Below are 11,436 nucleotides of genomic sequence, written 5' to 3'. Positions count from 1 at the left end.
GCCAGACTCCCCATGGGCCTGAAGCAGCTCACAGGAGCGCTGACCTGAGGGCCCTCCCGGCACCCCTGTCCCTGCCTTGGGGTGTCGGGCCCCAGTTTCCTCATCTGCACAGGACAGCTGCTTCCTTCCTTTGTGCCAAAGCTGATCGCTCGCAGAACCTGGGGCTGGAGCCAGATGCAGCAGTAAAAGAGCAGGGCTACCCTGGGCCTGGCCCCTCCTGGCTTCAGATGCTGGGCCTGCCCCCTCCCCCACAAGCGGCCACACAAGCAGAGGGAGCTGGCTGCTTGCTGGTCTCCAGGCCAGGGGCCCTGGGGATTGGGCAGGGACCAGCTCTGGGAGAAGCCGCCTGTTCTGACACACCTTTGGGTCCTCTGATCCTCCCCCAAAATGTAGTTTTAGCTGAAGCTGTTATTGGGAGTTGCTAGGGGGAGACGGCTATAAATTACTAAACTACAGTATTTTTGCAAGTGAGGTTTTCAGTGAGGGAAGACAGACACTTGGGGGTGGCTTTCAGAGTTGGTGGGACAGGGGGATGGCTTACTTGACAGCCAGAGAAGCAGCTAGGAAATGGATGGTAGTGGCTTTCTGATGAGGAAGATGGTGCCTAACTCCCCAGATCCTGATTTACAGCTTTTCATTCATCTGTTCATTTGTTTGTTCATCCATCCATCCATTCATTTATCTATTCATTTATCTGTTCAGAGAACAGGCTGGGTGCCCTTCTGTACTAATTTCTGCATCCCTTACACTCCCTCACCTCTGCTATTAGGTTGGTGCAAAAGTAATTGCGGTTTTACATTATTGAATGTTGCTGTTTGATATTGGAATACATTCTTAAATAAATGTAGTTATGTTATATATCATTATAATGCACATTTCTTGCTTTTTTTTTTGCTAATGATATTACTTGCTATTTATTTTATATTTATGTTAGACTAGGGAAATAATATTAGATAGAAAGCAAATATGAGCAGTTTTCTTATTTGAGTTCAAAATGGGTTGTAAGATAACAAAGACAACTTGCAACATCAACAGTGCATTTGGCCCAGGAACTCCTAACAAATGTACAGTGCAGTAGTGGTTCAAGAAGTTTTGCAGAGGAGATGAGAGCCTTGAAGATGAGGCATGCAGGGGCTGGCCATCAGAAGTTGACAACGACCAGCTGAGAGGATCATAGAAGCTGATCCTTTTACAAGTACATGAGAAACTGCCGAAGAACTCAACGTCAGCTATTCTCTGGTCATTCAGCATTTGAAGCAAATTGGAAAGGTGAAAGCTGGATAAGTGTCATGAGCTGACCACAAATCAAAAAATTGGTCGTTTTGAAATGTCATCTTCTCTTACTCTACCCAACAACAGTGAACCGTTTCTTGATGAAACTGTGACGTACAACAAAAAATGGATTTTATATGACAACCAGCAATGACCAGCTCAGTGGTTGGACTGAGAAGAAGCTGCAAAGCACTTCCCAAAGCCAACCTTGCACCAAAAAAGGCCACGGTCAATGTGTAGTAGTCTGTGCCCATCTTATCCACTACAGCTTTTTGAATCTTGGTGAAACCATTACATCTGAGAAGTATGCTCAGCAAATTGATGAGATGCACTGAAAACTACAATGTCTGCAGCTGGCATTGTTCAACAGCAAGGTCCCAATTCTTCTGCACAACAACACTAGACTACATGTCACAAAACCAACGCTTCAAAAGTTGAATGAATTGGGCTACAAAGTTTTGCCTCATCCACCATAGTCACTTGATCTCTCACCAACCAACTACAACTTCTTCAAGGGTCTTGACAACTTTTTGCAGGGAGAATGCTTTCACAACTAACAGGAGGCAGAAAATGCTTTGTAAGAGTTCGTCAAATCTGAAGCACGGATTTTTATGCTATGGGAATAAACAAACTTATTTCTCGGCAGAAATGTTTTGATTGTAATGGCTCCTATTTTGATTAATAAAGATGTGTTTGAACCTAGTTATAATTTAAAATTCATGGTCTGAAACCACAATTACATTGCACCAACCTAATATTATTTGGGCTCTTCACTTTACTTTTATTCACGTTTTTGTTGTCACCCATAATAATTTGCTCTTGACATTAACTGGTTTGGGGCTTTGTGTCATCTGTAGTCTCTGTCCTGCCCATAACCTGCCCATTGGCCTTGTGGTGGCATCTCACACATCCCAGCTGGTGAAAATGTGTCCCTGAGAGGCTACAATGGTAGGGGTAGGGTGGGGGGGGGGGCCTGCCTGCTGAGACTGTTCCACCTGCTCAGGTGTGCCTCAAAGAAGAGGGACTGAGATGCCATTCCTGTTCCCTGGGGTAGGGATTGTGGGCTGGGTGGTACTATACTCTGGGTAGGGGGTTGTCTCTCAGGCCCCAGCCTCCAAAGAAAAATCTCCTTGGCTTTCTAGCTCCTCTGGTTAATTCATTGTGCTTTATCCTTACTGATTTCTTTCCTACTTGCTGTATCAGTTCCTAAGAGAGGAATGCTAAACTTTCCAACAGTGATTTTGCATCATCTCTTTTTCATATTGGCCCACTTTTACTTTATGCATTCTGAGGCTATGTTAGTAGGTGCATGCAAATTTACAGCAGTGTGTCTTCCTGGTGAGTTGACCCTTTGTCTTTACACACCGTCACTCTTTGCCTAACAGTGCATCTTGCCTTAAAGTACCCTTCATCTGATGGTAGCCGCCACACCTTTCTCTACATGGCATTTGCATGTTGTATCTTTGCGATTTTTTTTAAGCCTTTCTGTGACCTAGTTAAGCATAGCATGAAACCAGCCACAGACAACATGCAGACGAATGGGTGTGGTCAGGTGTGGTCTGCATTGAGCTGATGTGAACCTCAGTTCAGGGGAATTACTTTTGCTGTGGTAGCAGTTAGGATAGGGACTGGGCTGGCTAAGGCTGGGCTCCAGTCTCCATGAGGACTGACCTGGTACCCCTGTCCTCACCCCTCACTCCTAGCCCCATAGGACCCACAAGCAAAGACCCTCCTCTCCAGCAGATGTTGAAGACCTGGGAGACTACTGGACGCCCTCCTCAGCCACTCAGCCTCTCCCTCACTGTTGTTCAGTTGCTCAGTCGTGTCTGACTCTTTACGACCCCATGAACAGCAGCATGCCAGGCTTCCTTGTCCTTCACCATCCCTGGAGTTTGCTCAAACTCATTTCCATTGAATCAGTGATGCCATCATCTCATCCTCTGTTGCCCCCTTCTCCTCCTGCCCTCAATGTTTCCCAGAATCAGGGTCTTTTCCAATGAGTTGACCCTTCACATCAGGTAGCCAAAGTATTGGAGCTTCAGCTTTAGCGTCAGTCCTTCCAAAGAATATTCAGGGTTGATTTCCTTTAGGATTGACTGGTTTGATCTCCTTATTGTCCAAGGGACTCTCAAGAATCTTCTCCAGCACCACAGTTTGAAAGCATCAATTCCTTGGAGCACAGCCTTCTTTATGGTCTGACTCTCACATCTATACATGACTACTGGGAAAATCATAGCTTTGACTACACAGACCTTTGCTGGCAAAGTGATGGCTCTGCTTTTTAATACGTTGTGTAGGTTTGTCATAGCTTTTCTTCCAAGGAGCAAGTGTCTCAAATCAACTTCAAACCTTGGCAGGGACCCTGTGCCAGTGTCAGGCTCACTTCTTGGGTTTTCCCTTCTGGAATCTCAGAATTCATGATGCTTTGCTTGCTCATAATAAACAATATATAAGCAAGTGATGTGTCATATTAGGGGCTTCCCAGCTGTCGCTAGTGGTAAAGAATCTGCCTGCCAATGCAGGAGACGCAGGTTTGATCCCTGGGTTGGGAAGATCCCCTGGAGAAGGGCATGCAATCCACACCAGTATTCACGCCTGGAGAATCCCATGGACAGAGGGGCCTGCTGGGTTATGGTCTGCAGGGTCGCAAAGAGTCAGACACGACTGAAGTGACTGACCTGTGTGCGTGTGGTATATTAGGAGATGGGAGTGCTATGGAGAGAATAGAACAAGAATGTGGAATGCTGGGCAAGAGAGTGGAATGTGAAACAGGGCAAGGGCTGACCTCTCTGAGATGTAACATTTGAGGAAAACAGGAGATGAGGGAGTTAGTCATGCAGATACCTAGGGAAGCATGGCAGGCCCAGGCACAGCCACCCAAAGGCTCTCGGGCAGTGTGGCTCCTGGCTGGAGAGCAGTGGGGAGGCTGGTGTGTCTGCAGTGGGGGTGGGAGGGTCTGAAGTCAGGGAGCATGCAGGCATCCCAAGGATCTGGTTCAACTACATGAGAGGGGAGCCTCTGGAAAGTTCCAAGAGAAGTGACAGGTTTGACTTGTATTTTAAAAGAACCTCTCTGGCTGCTATGTTGAGAGCCCATTGTTGGAGGGTGGAGGTGGGGAGGGCATTTGGGGGCCCAAGGTGGTCATCCAGACAAGAGCTGGTGGTGGCCCGGATGGTAGGGGAATGGGGCTCTGGATGCATGTGGAGGGCAGAGGCAGTGGGGTTACCTTACAGGTGGGTGTGAAAGGGAGAGGAGCTAGGATGATGGCTGTTTGGCTCATGGGCTGCTGCAGTAGCCCACTCGGGGCTCCTGAGAGCGGTGCCTTCACCCTGGGGTGACCCAGCCACCTGTGGCTCCTCCATCCTAGAGGGCCTTGGAGTCCCATGCAGCTGTGAGGAGAGAACCCATCACACCCCCGTGGACACAGGGGGCTGAGATGGGGGCCCGGTGCTCTCCCAGCCACCAGCCCCAGGATGAAGTGGGGAGCACACCCACACCCTCTCTGCATGGTGACCACGGGGCTCCCGGCCTGAGCAGCCAAGGAACGACACAGTTCTGACAGATGGGAAGACCAAGGATGGGGCTCCGGGAGGAAGCTGGGAGCTCAGCCTTGGGCAGGTTCAGTCTGAGACGCCTCCATCCCACGACACGTGACCTGACAGGGCGTCAGGTAGCCAGAATGGATGCAGGGGTCTGCCATACCAGAGAGAGATGCTGAAACTGCAAGATGGGAGCCTGCCAGGTGGGCGGGTGTGGTGGAGCAGTGGCTGGGGCAGGCCAGGTGGGGTGGGGGGACTACTCCAGGAGGCAGGGCTTGGAGAGAAAGGAGGGGGTCTCATGGGGAGGAGGAGGAGGCAGAGATCTGAGTCCTGGACTTGCCCAGAGGGCAGGGCTGATGCTGTCCCCTTGCTGTGGACTCCAGAAGGCCTTGGACCCAGCCTGGTGAGCAACCTTTGAAGAGCCCCATGGAGCCTGGGGCAGGGGGTATGTGGGGATGGGTGGCGCAGGTCTGTGCCGGGAGGGGTCAGGGCTGGAGGAGAGACTACCCTCCAAAGGTGTAGGAACAAGAAGGGGCAAAGGCTGGACGCACCACCCCTCGGCCTCCCATTTTCACTCCTGTACCCATCCCCCGCACCGCTCTGCTCCCTACCTGCCACCCAGAGACCCATGACCCTGTCCCTGTCCCTTTCCCAGCTGATGCTGCACACCCCTGACAAATACATGAACTTCAATTCATTTCATGCTGTTTTTCTTCCATTTTTCTGGCCCATGCTGTGTCCACTGCCACGGCCTTCTCCACGGGGCACTCTCGAATCCCATGATGCTGCTTGGGGGACACTTGGCTGACTGGAGCTGAGCGTGGCGCTACTTCTTCTTTGGAATTTTCTCCTTTTTGATCAATTCAGAAAATTCTAGAGCAGGAGACAGATTGTCTAGTAAATAACCCCCTGGCTGTACCCCTCCAAGGCCTGCAGGCCCCATGGGAAGCCTCCTTTATGATAGGGGACCCCACGGTGCAGGAGAGCCCTGCACCCTGTCTTCCCGAGTCCTGGGTGTGGAGCAGGAAGGACCAGAACTTGGCTGCCCAAGTGCCCCGCGCTGCTTCCACGTGCCCTGTGTCCAGCCTTCTTGGTGGTGATGCGCTCACCCACCCTGGGTGTTATGATGGACCCTCCCCTCAGAGCCTCAGACAGGTGCTCCTATGACCATCCCACCTTCAGTGGGGAAACCGAGGTCTAGAGAGGCTGGGAGGCTTGTCCTAAATGGACACCCTTGGCCAGACTGCTCCTCAGTTAAGCTTCGTGACCACCTACAAGTCAAGTTTTGCTGGCGTTTGAGGGCAGAAAGTAAAGGCTTGGGGTGGTGGGGACAGGCACCACCCCCAGTCTGTCTGGGGCTCTGGCCTGTGCTTGCCTGTTCCCAGGGTCATCCTCCAGGCTTGGAGTCAACATCTGGGGATGGTGGGTGGGCAGCAGGATGATGCAGACCTCCAGGGCAGCCATGGGGAGCCTCAGGGAAGGCCTGCAAGCCCCACGAATGCCATTTCTCCTGGGCAACCTCCTTCCTTCTGCACCTACCTCTGCAACTTCTCAGGCCCTGGTCCCTGCTTCAAACCTCCTCCTGCGCATCTCAGGAAACCCGCCCCCCCATCTTCTGTGTCCCCTTGACCTTCACCAAAGCCGGCTTGGGCCCCCCCACCTCTGCTCAGAAACTTGCAGCAGCTCCCCTGGACCCAGTGAAATGCCTCAGCCTACTTGGCATCCCCCAGACTCAGCTTCCCCATCTGTGAACTGGGGATGATGGTGACCACCACAGGGGGCTGTAAGCTTTGGGGGGTGGGGTCCATGCCTGGCAGTGGGGAGGCTGGTCAGCCCTGCACCAAGATGGGCGCAGGACATGGAGCTAACTGCCTGAGTGTGAGTGATGGGGGGTGGGGGGCAGGAAGGTCCTGAGAGGTACCCCTGCCCCTATCATCTCTGCTGCCCCACCTTCGAAGTCAATCCTCCCATCCGTGTTGGCCGCCTGGATCACAGCCTCAGCCTCTTCATCCGTCAGTGGTGGGTCCCCTGCTGGGGATTGTGGACAGGGTGTACTTAGGGCCAGGGGTGGGCTCAGGTTAGAACTGAGGGGGCATCTGTCCATTGCCCGATGGTTTATGAGGTGCTTGCTCCCCACTTTACAGTGGGGAAAATGAGGCCCAGCTTCAGAAGGGTCTCTGGGCCTGGGCCCAGTGCTGCTTCTGGCCTGGCCCCATCTCCTACAAGGCCTGCTGGAGCCCCATGGGGGTAGCAGGTCTTCTGGGGTGGGCATGGTAGCCATAGGCTGGAAGGGCCCCAGGGTTCAGGACCCCCTGTCCTTGGCTCTGGCTGTACTTTATCTCATTCCACTCGCTGAAGCTGCTCTGGTCCCTGTCCAGGGTCTGGAAGGCCTTGCAGATGACGCTGTCCAGCTGCCCTGAGGCCTGGAACTTCTGCATGTACTGGAAGAACTTGATGTAGCTGAAGGAGCCTGGGAATGGATGGGCATATCAGCCAGCAGGGCCTGGGCCCAGAGGGAGACTCCTGCCCTGGGGTGGGGGCCGTGGTTCCCATGCCCTCCCTGAGCCTAGGGGCTCCTGCGTCCATAGGGGGTGGTCCCGGGGCGGTCTGGAAACAGGTAGTACTGTGATGCCTCACGTCCATGGTCAGCAGATCTATGTCCTTATCTGACAGGGATGTGCCCATGGCCAAGGCCACCTTCTTCACCTGGGAGGATAACTCCTCATCCATTCTGGCCCTGCAGGGGACAGGAGCCAGCTCAGCGGGTATGCTGGGCAGGAGGGGATGCTGTCCTTAGATCCTGCTGGCGCCAGCTCTGGGCCCTAGAGTGGGGACCCCAGGCACCCAGACCAGGCTGCAGAGGGCAGCCTTGCAGAGGCCCCCATGCCCAGGCCCTGAGAAAGATGTGTCTGAGCCCTGCCTCTTGGTAGATAGCCACCATGAAGTGTTACCCACTGCACAGAAGAAGAGACTGAGGCTCTGAGACAGTAAGTGATGCACACAAGGTCCTTCGCTCTGCTCCCAAGAGGTGGGGATGGTGCTGTCTGACCCCTAGGCGCTGCTGGGCAACTTCCTCCATCCTTCAAGGCTCCTCTCAAAGCTGCCTGCTCTGGGAAGCCTTCCTGGTTACCTGAAGCACCAGTTCCTCCTGCAGGACTCAGGGCCCAGGGCCTTGGTCTCTCTGTCTCTCCCAGGCTCCAGACGAGTGGGCCCTGGTCATCCTGGCTGGACAGAAACTGCCAACTGGGAGGCGTGCTGTGTGCAGGATGGTCTCGAGCTGGTCCTGGACTGAGTGAGACCCAGACCGGCTCCAGGAGGACGACCGTGCCCTGCTCCCAGGTGCTCAGGAGGGCGGTGCATCTGCCCTGAGCGTATGTGCGCAAGGCACGGTACCCCCCTTCCGGGAGAGTCAGGCAGGAGCCACTGGGGCAGGCTAGGACTGTGGGTCTGAGCACAGACCGAGGGGTCGGCAGGCAGGGACCAGGCCGTCCTGTGCCCTCACAGCCGCAGCTCGTGACCCGCAGCACTCTCGGGTTGCTGTCCCCAGGGCAGGTTGGGTTCTGGGGCTTGTAGCAGAGCAGCTATTTCAGAGGTTCCTTGGCCCTCTCTGAAGTTGGTGGAGCCTTCTGGAATCTGCTCCTGCCGCCAGGAGAGGCAGCTCCCTGACCTTTGGTGCAAAAGCCAGCCGGGCAGTGGTCGGAAGATACTTTCTTCCAGTAGAGAAGCCCTGGGTCAAAGGTTGCAACTCGAGCTGCAGCAGGAGGGCAGGGAGGGCTGGATGCAGCCCAGAGCTGCATCCTACTTCCAGACCCTGGGCGTGGCCTTCCCCCAGCTGCTTTGGGCCTCAGGCTCCTCATCTGTGAAGTGGGGGAGATCCCTGCTCACCCCTACCCCTTTGCAGGGTCCTGCAAGGAGCCAGGAGAGAAGGAGATGGTAGGGAAAGGGTGTCGGATCCTGTGGGGGGCCTGGAGCTGGGTCCTGCACGTGTCACTCACAATGGTCAGTTCTTACAGCCAGTCGGGAAGGTGGGGCATGGGTGGTCAGCTGGGATCAGGAGAAGGCAGGGGCCTTGGAGACAGGACAGACACTACCAGCCTGCATCCTGAGCTGTGACCCTGATTCTCCCCTCTACCCTGGAATCTTGGGGTCCATCCTGGAGGGAAGGGATGCCCTGCCTGGGGCCAGTGTCACCCTCTTCTGGAGGTGGGACTGGACCGAATTCCAGGCCAGGTCTGGCCAAGCCTGGGCTTAACATCCTGACTGCAGAGTGCTGTGGGAGCCCTGGGCAGGGCTGTTTACCGCCGTGCTCCCACCCCATTGCCGTCTGGGGCATCTCCACACCTTGCCCTGAAGGCGGGGGAGCCTGCGATCAGAGCTGGGGACGGCAGGCTGCGGTTAGTGTATTTATAGCGCCTGGTCCACGGTCTGGGATGGAGTCTCACTTGGCATGCCTAGTCAGGGTGGGGAGGGGCCTGGGGAGGGGGCTACAAGGCACCACACAGAGCCAGCCCTGCAGCCCCTGCCCAGCCTCCTGGGGTGCTCCCGGCGCCTGGAAGAACCCTGCCCTCCTCCTCCTTCCCCCTGAAAAGGCCTTCCACCCTCTCCTCCCACCTCACTGCCCTCCACAGCCAAAGCTGGCTGTAGCTGGAAGGCCTAGCTAAGTGCCTCCAGGCCCCCACATATCCCCAGTATTGCTGTATCCTGGATGCCCCGTCCAAGGGGGGCAGTGCCCTCCCCTAACCCCAGACCACCCTGGACCACTCAGGGGCCTGGCCTTCCTGGGGGCTGAGGTCTGCATCTAGCACCTGTGAGTGATCACAAATTCAGATGTTGAGTGATAAATGCCTCTTGGACTGGGGGGAGATGAGCAGGGGTGGTGGAGGCAGTGGGGCCCACTGGGATGGGCATAGGGGCCCAGAACTGGCTTGGTGGGCCTGCCAGAGTTGGCGGGTCCGGGGGTTTGGAGTCTCTGTTCTACCAGGCCCTTCCCCCACTCAGCACCGGGAGCCCTCTGAAGTGGTCTCAGTCTCCCACTGCTGACCCCACCTCACAGCCATGCTCTCAGAGACCCGCATAGGCACATGTGTGCACATGTGTGCCCACCCCTGTAGACCCAGTTGCCTCGGGGCTGCCCCTCTCTTTCCTCCTCCTTTTTCTGCCCCCCCCAGACCTCCTAGGGTCCCCTAGCACCCAGGGCCTCCCCTCATCCTACAGAAGACAAGGCCTCAACCTCCCAGAGTGCAGCTCAGGCAGCTCTGGCCAAGCCGGGCGCCCACAACCTCCCCTCCCTGGGCAGGGCTCACCTCCACCCAGTTTCCTTTGAGGGCTCTGGGGAGTTGGGTCAGACTGGGGGTGCTGAGAGGCTGCAGGGGGCTCCAGCTTTTATACCTGCAACTGCTTGGCCTGTTTATTGCTTGGGGCTGCAGCTGTCCCCCATCCCTCCCGGCACTCCAGCCTGGCACTGACTACCCGCAGGGGCTCGCTGGCACTTGGCAGGTCCACATCGGGCTGGGCAGACTGATCATCAGCAATGCGTGGCCTCCCCAAGCCCAGAGTGAGCAAATGGACTTCCTGTCTGTCCCGAGAGGTCCCACCCTGCCTGCTGGCCTCGTAGTGGGTGGGAGGGGGTGGCCGTCCAGGAGATGACCCGGGCTGGCCAATGTGTCCAAGGCGGCAGCAGAAGGCTGGACCATTGGCCTCCTCCAGCGAGAAGCCAGGCCGGGCAGCTGTCGTTTGTCTCTGGGTCACTGCCGGGAGCCGGGGAGCCATGCCAGGGCTGGCCTTCGAGGCGAGGGGAGGAGAGGGAAGTCTCTGTCAGGGAGGATGGCTCCTGCAGGCACAGGTAACAGGGCTGCGTGACCCCAGGCAGGGCTGGCCTCTCTCCCTGGGTAGGGACCTCACAGGGCAGTCCCCAGGGTGAGGACAAGGGGACCAGAGAGGCAGGCATTGCTGAGAACCCCTCTGGCCATGGCCTGCTTTCTTGGCCCCCGTGTTTCACACAGCGGTGCCCCTAATGGCAGATGTCTGTGCAGACTCTTTGCAACCCCTCATCACCAGCTGTCCTCTGCAGGGGTCTCTACCCCCATCATTTTACATGGCGCTCATATAGCTCAGTGATCTGCTTTCCCTGCACAAAAGTGCATCATGTAACGCCGGACTCACCTATGATGTAAGGCCAGTAAGCTGCGGATGTTCTAGTAACTTCCTTGACTGACCGCCTGCTGCTGCTGGATCTGGAACAGGTCCTAGTGCTTCTCTTTCTTTCTTTTTTTGGCCACACTGTGGGGCCTGTGGGATGTTAGTTCCCCAACCAGGGATGGAACCCATGCCCCCTGCAATGGAAGCGCAGAACCTTAAACCACTGGGCCATCAAGGAAGTCCCAGGTTCCAGTGCTTCTGTTGTCAGAGACACGGTGGGAGGCAGACTGGGAGGGCCGGGACGAACGATGGAAGTTTCCACGGTCCTGCCGTGTTCTCCTCCGGAAGGGTTACCCTAAAGCTTTCCAGCCTAGCCTGGATGCCCGACACTCTCTGGTCCTGCAGGAGGCATCATGGCCATTGCTCGATGTGTCTGTCCATCAAGTGCAATGTCATGTGCATGAAAGGAATGAGGCACCAACACACT

At 55.7% G+C, this 11,436-nt stretch overlaps 1 protein-coding gene across 1 annotated transcript; it reads right to left on the bottom strand.

Annotated features, from left to right (window-relative positions):
• Window positions 1-5,637: 5,637 nt before the first annotated feature.
• On the bottom strand, window positions 5,638-7,541 carry PVALEF (parvalbumin like EF-hand containing). Its single transcript, XM_043438661.1, is given in 5 exon segments — window positions 5,638-5,684; window positions 6,762-6,832; window positions 6,834-6,865; window positions 7,121-7,281; window positions 7,436-7,541. Coding segments are annotated over 5 exon segments (417 nt in total).
• Window positions 7,542-11,436: the final 3,895 nt, after the last annotated feature.

The sequence above is a fragment of the Cervus canadensis genome, chromosome 1, assembly GCF_019320065.1.
Source record: "Cervus canadensis isolate Bull #8, Minnesota chromosome 1, ASM1932006v1, whole genome shotgun sequence".
Taxonomy (NCBI): Eukaryota; Metazoa; Chordata; class Mammalia; order Artiodactyla; family Cervidae; genus Cervus; species Cervus canadensis.
The sequence above is the reverse complement of the archived record's forward strand: the minus strand, read 5'-3'. Positions and strand labels throughout refer to the sequence as shown.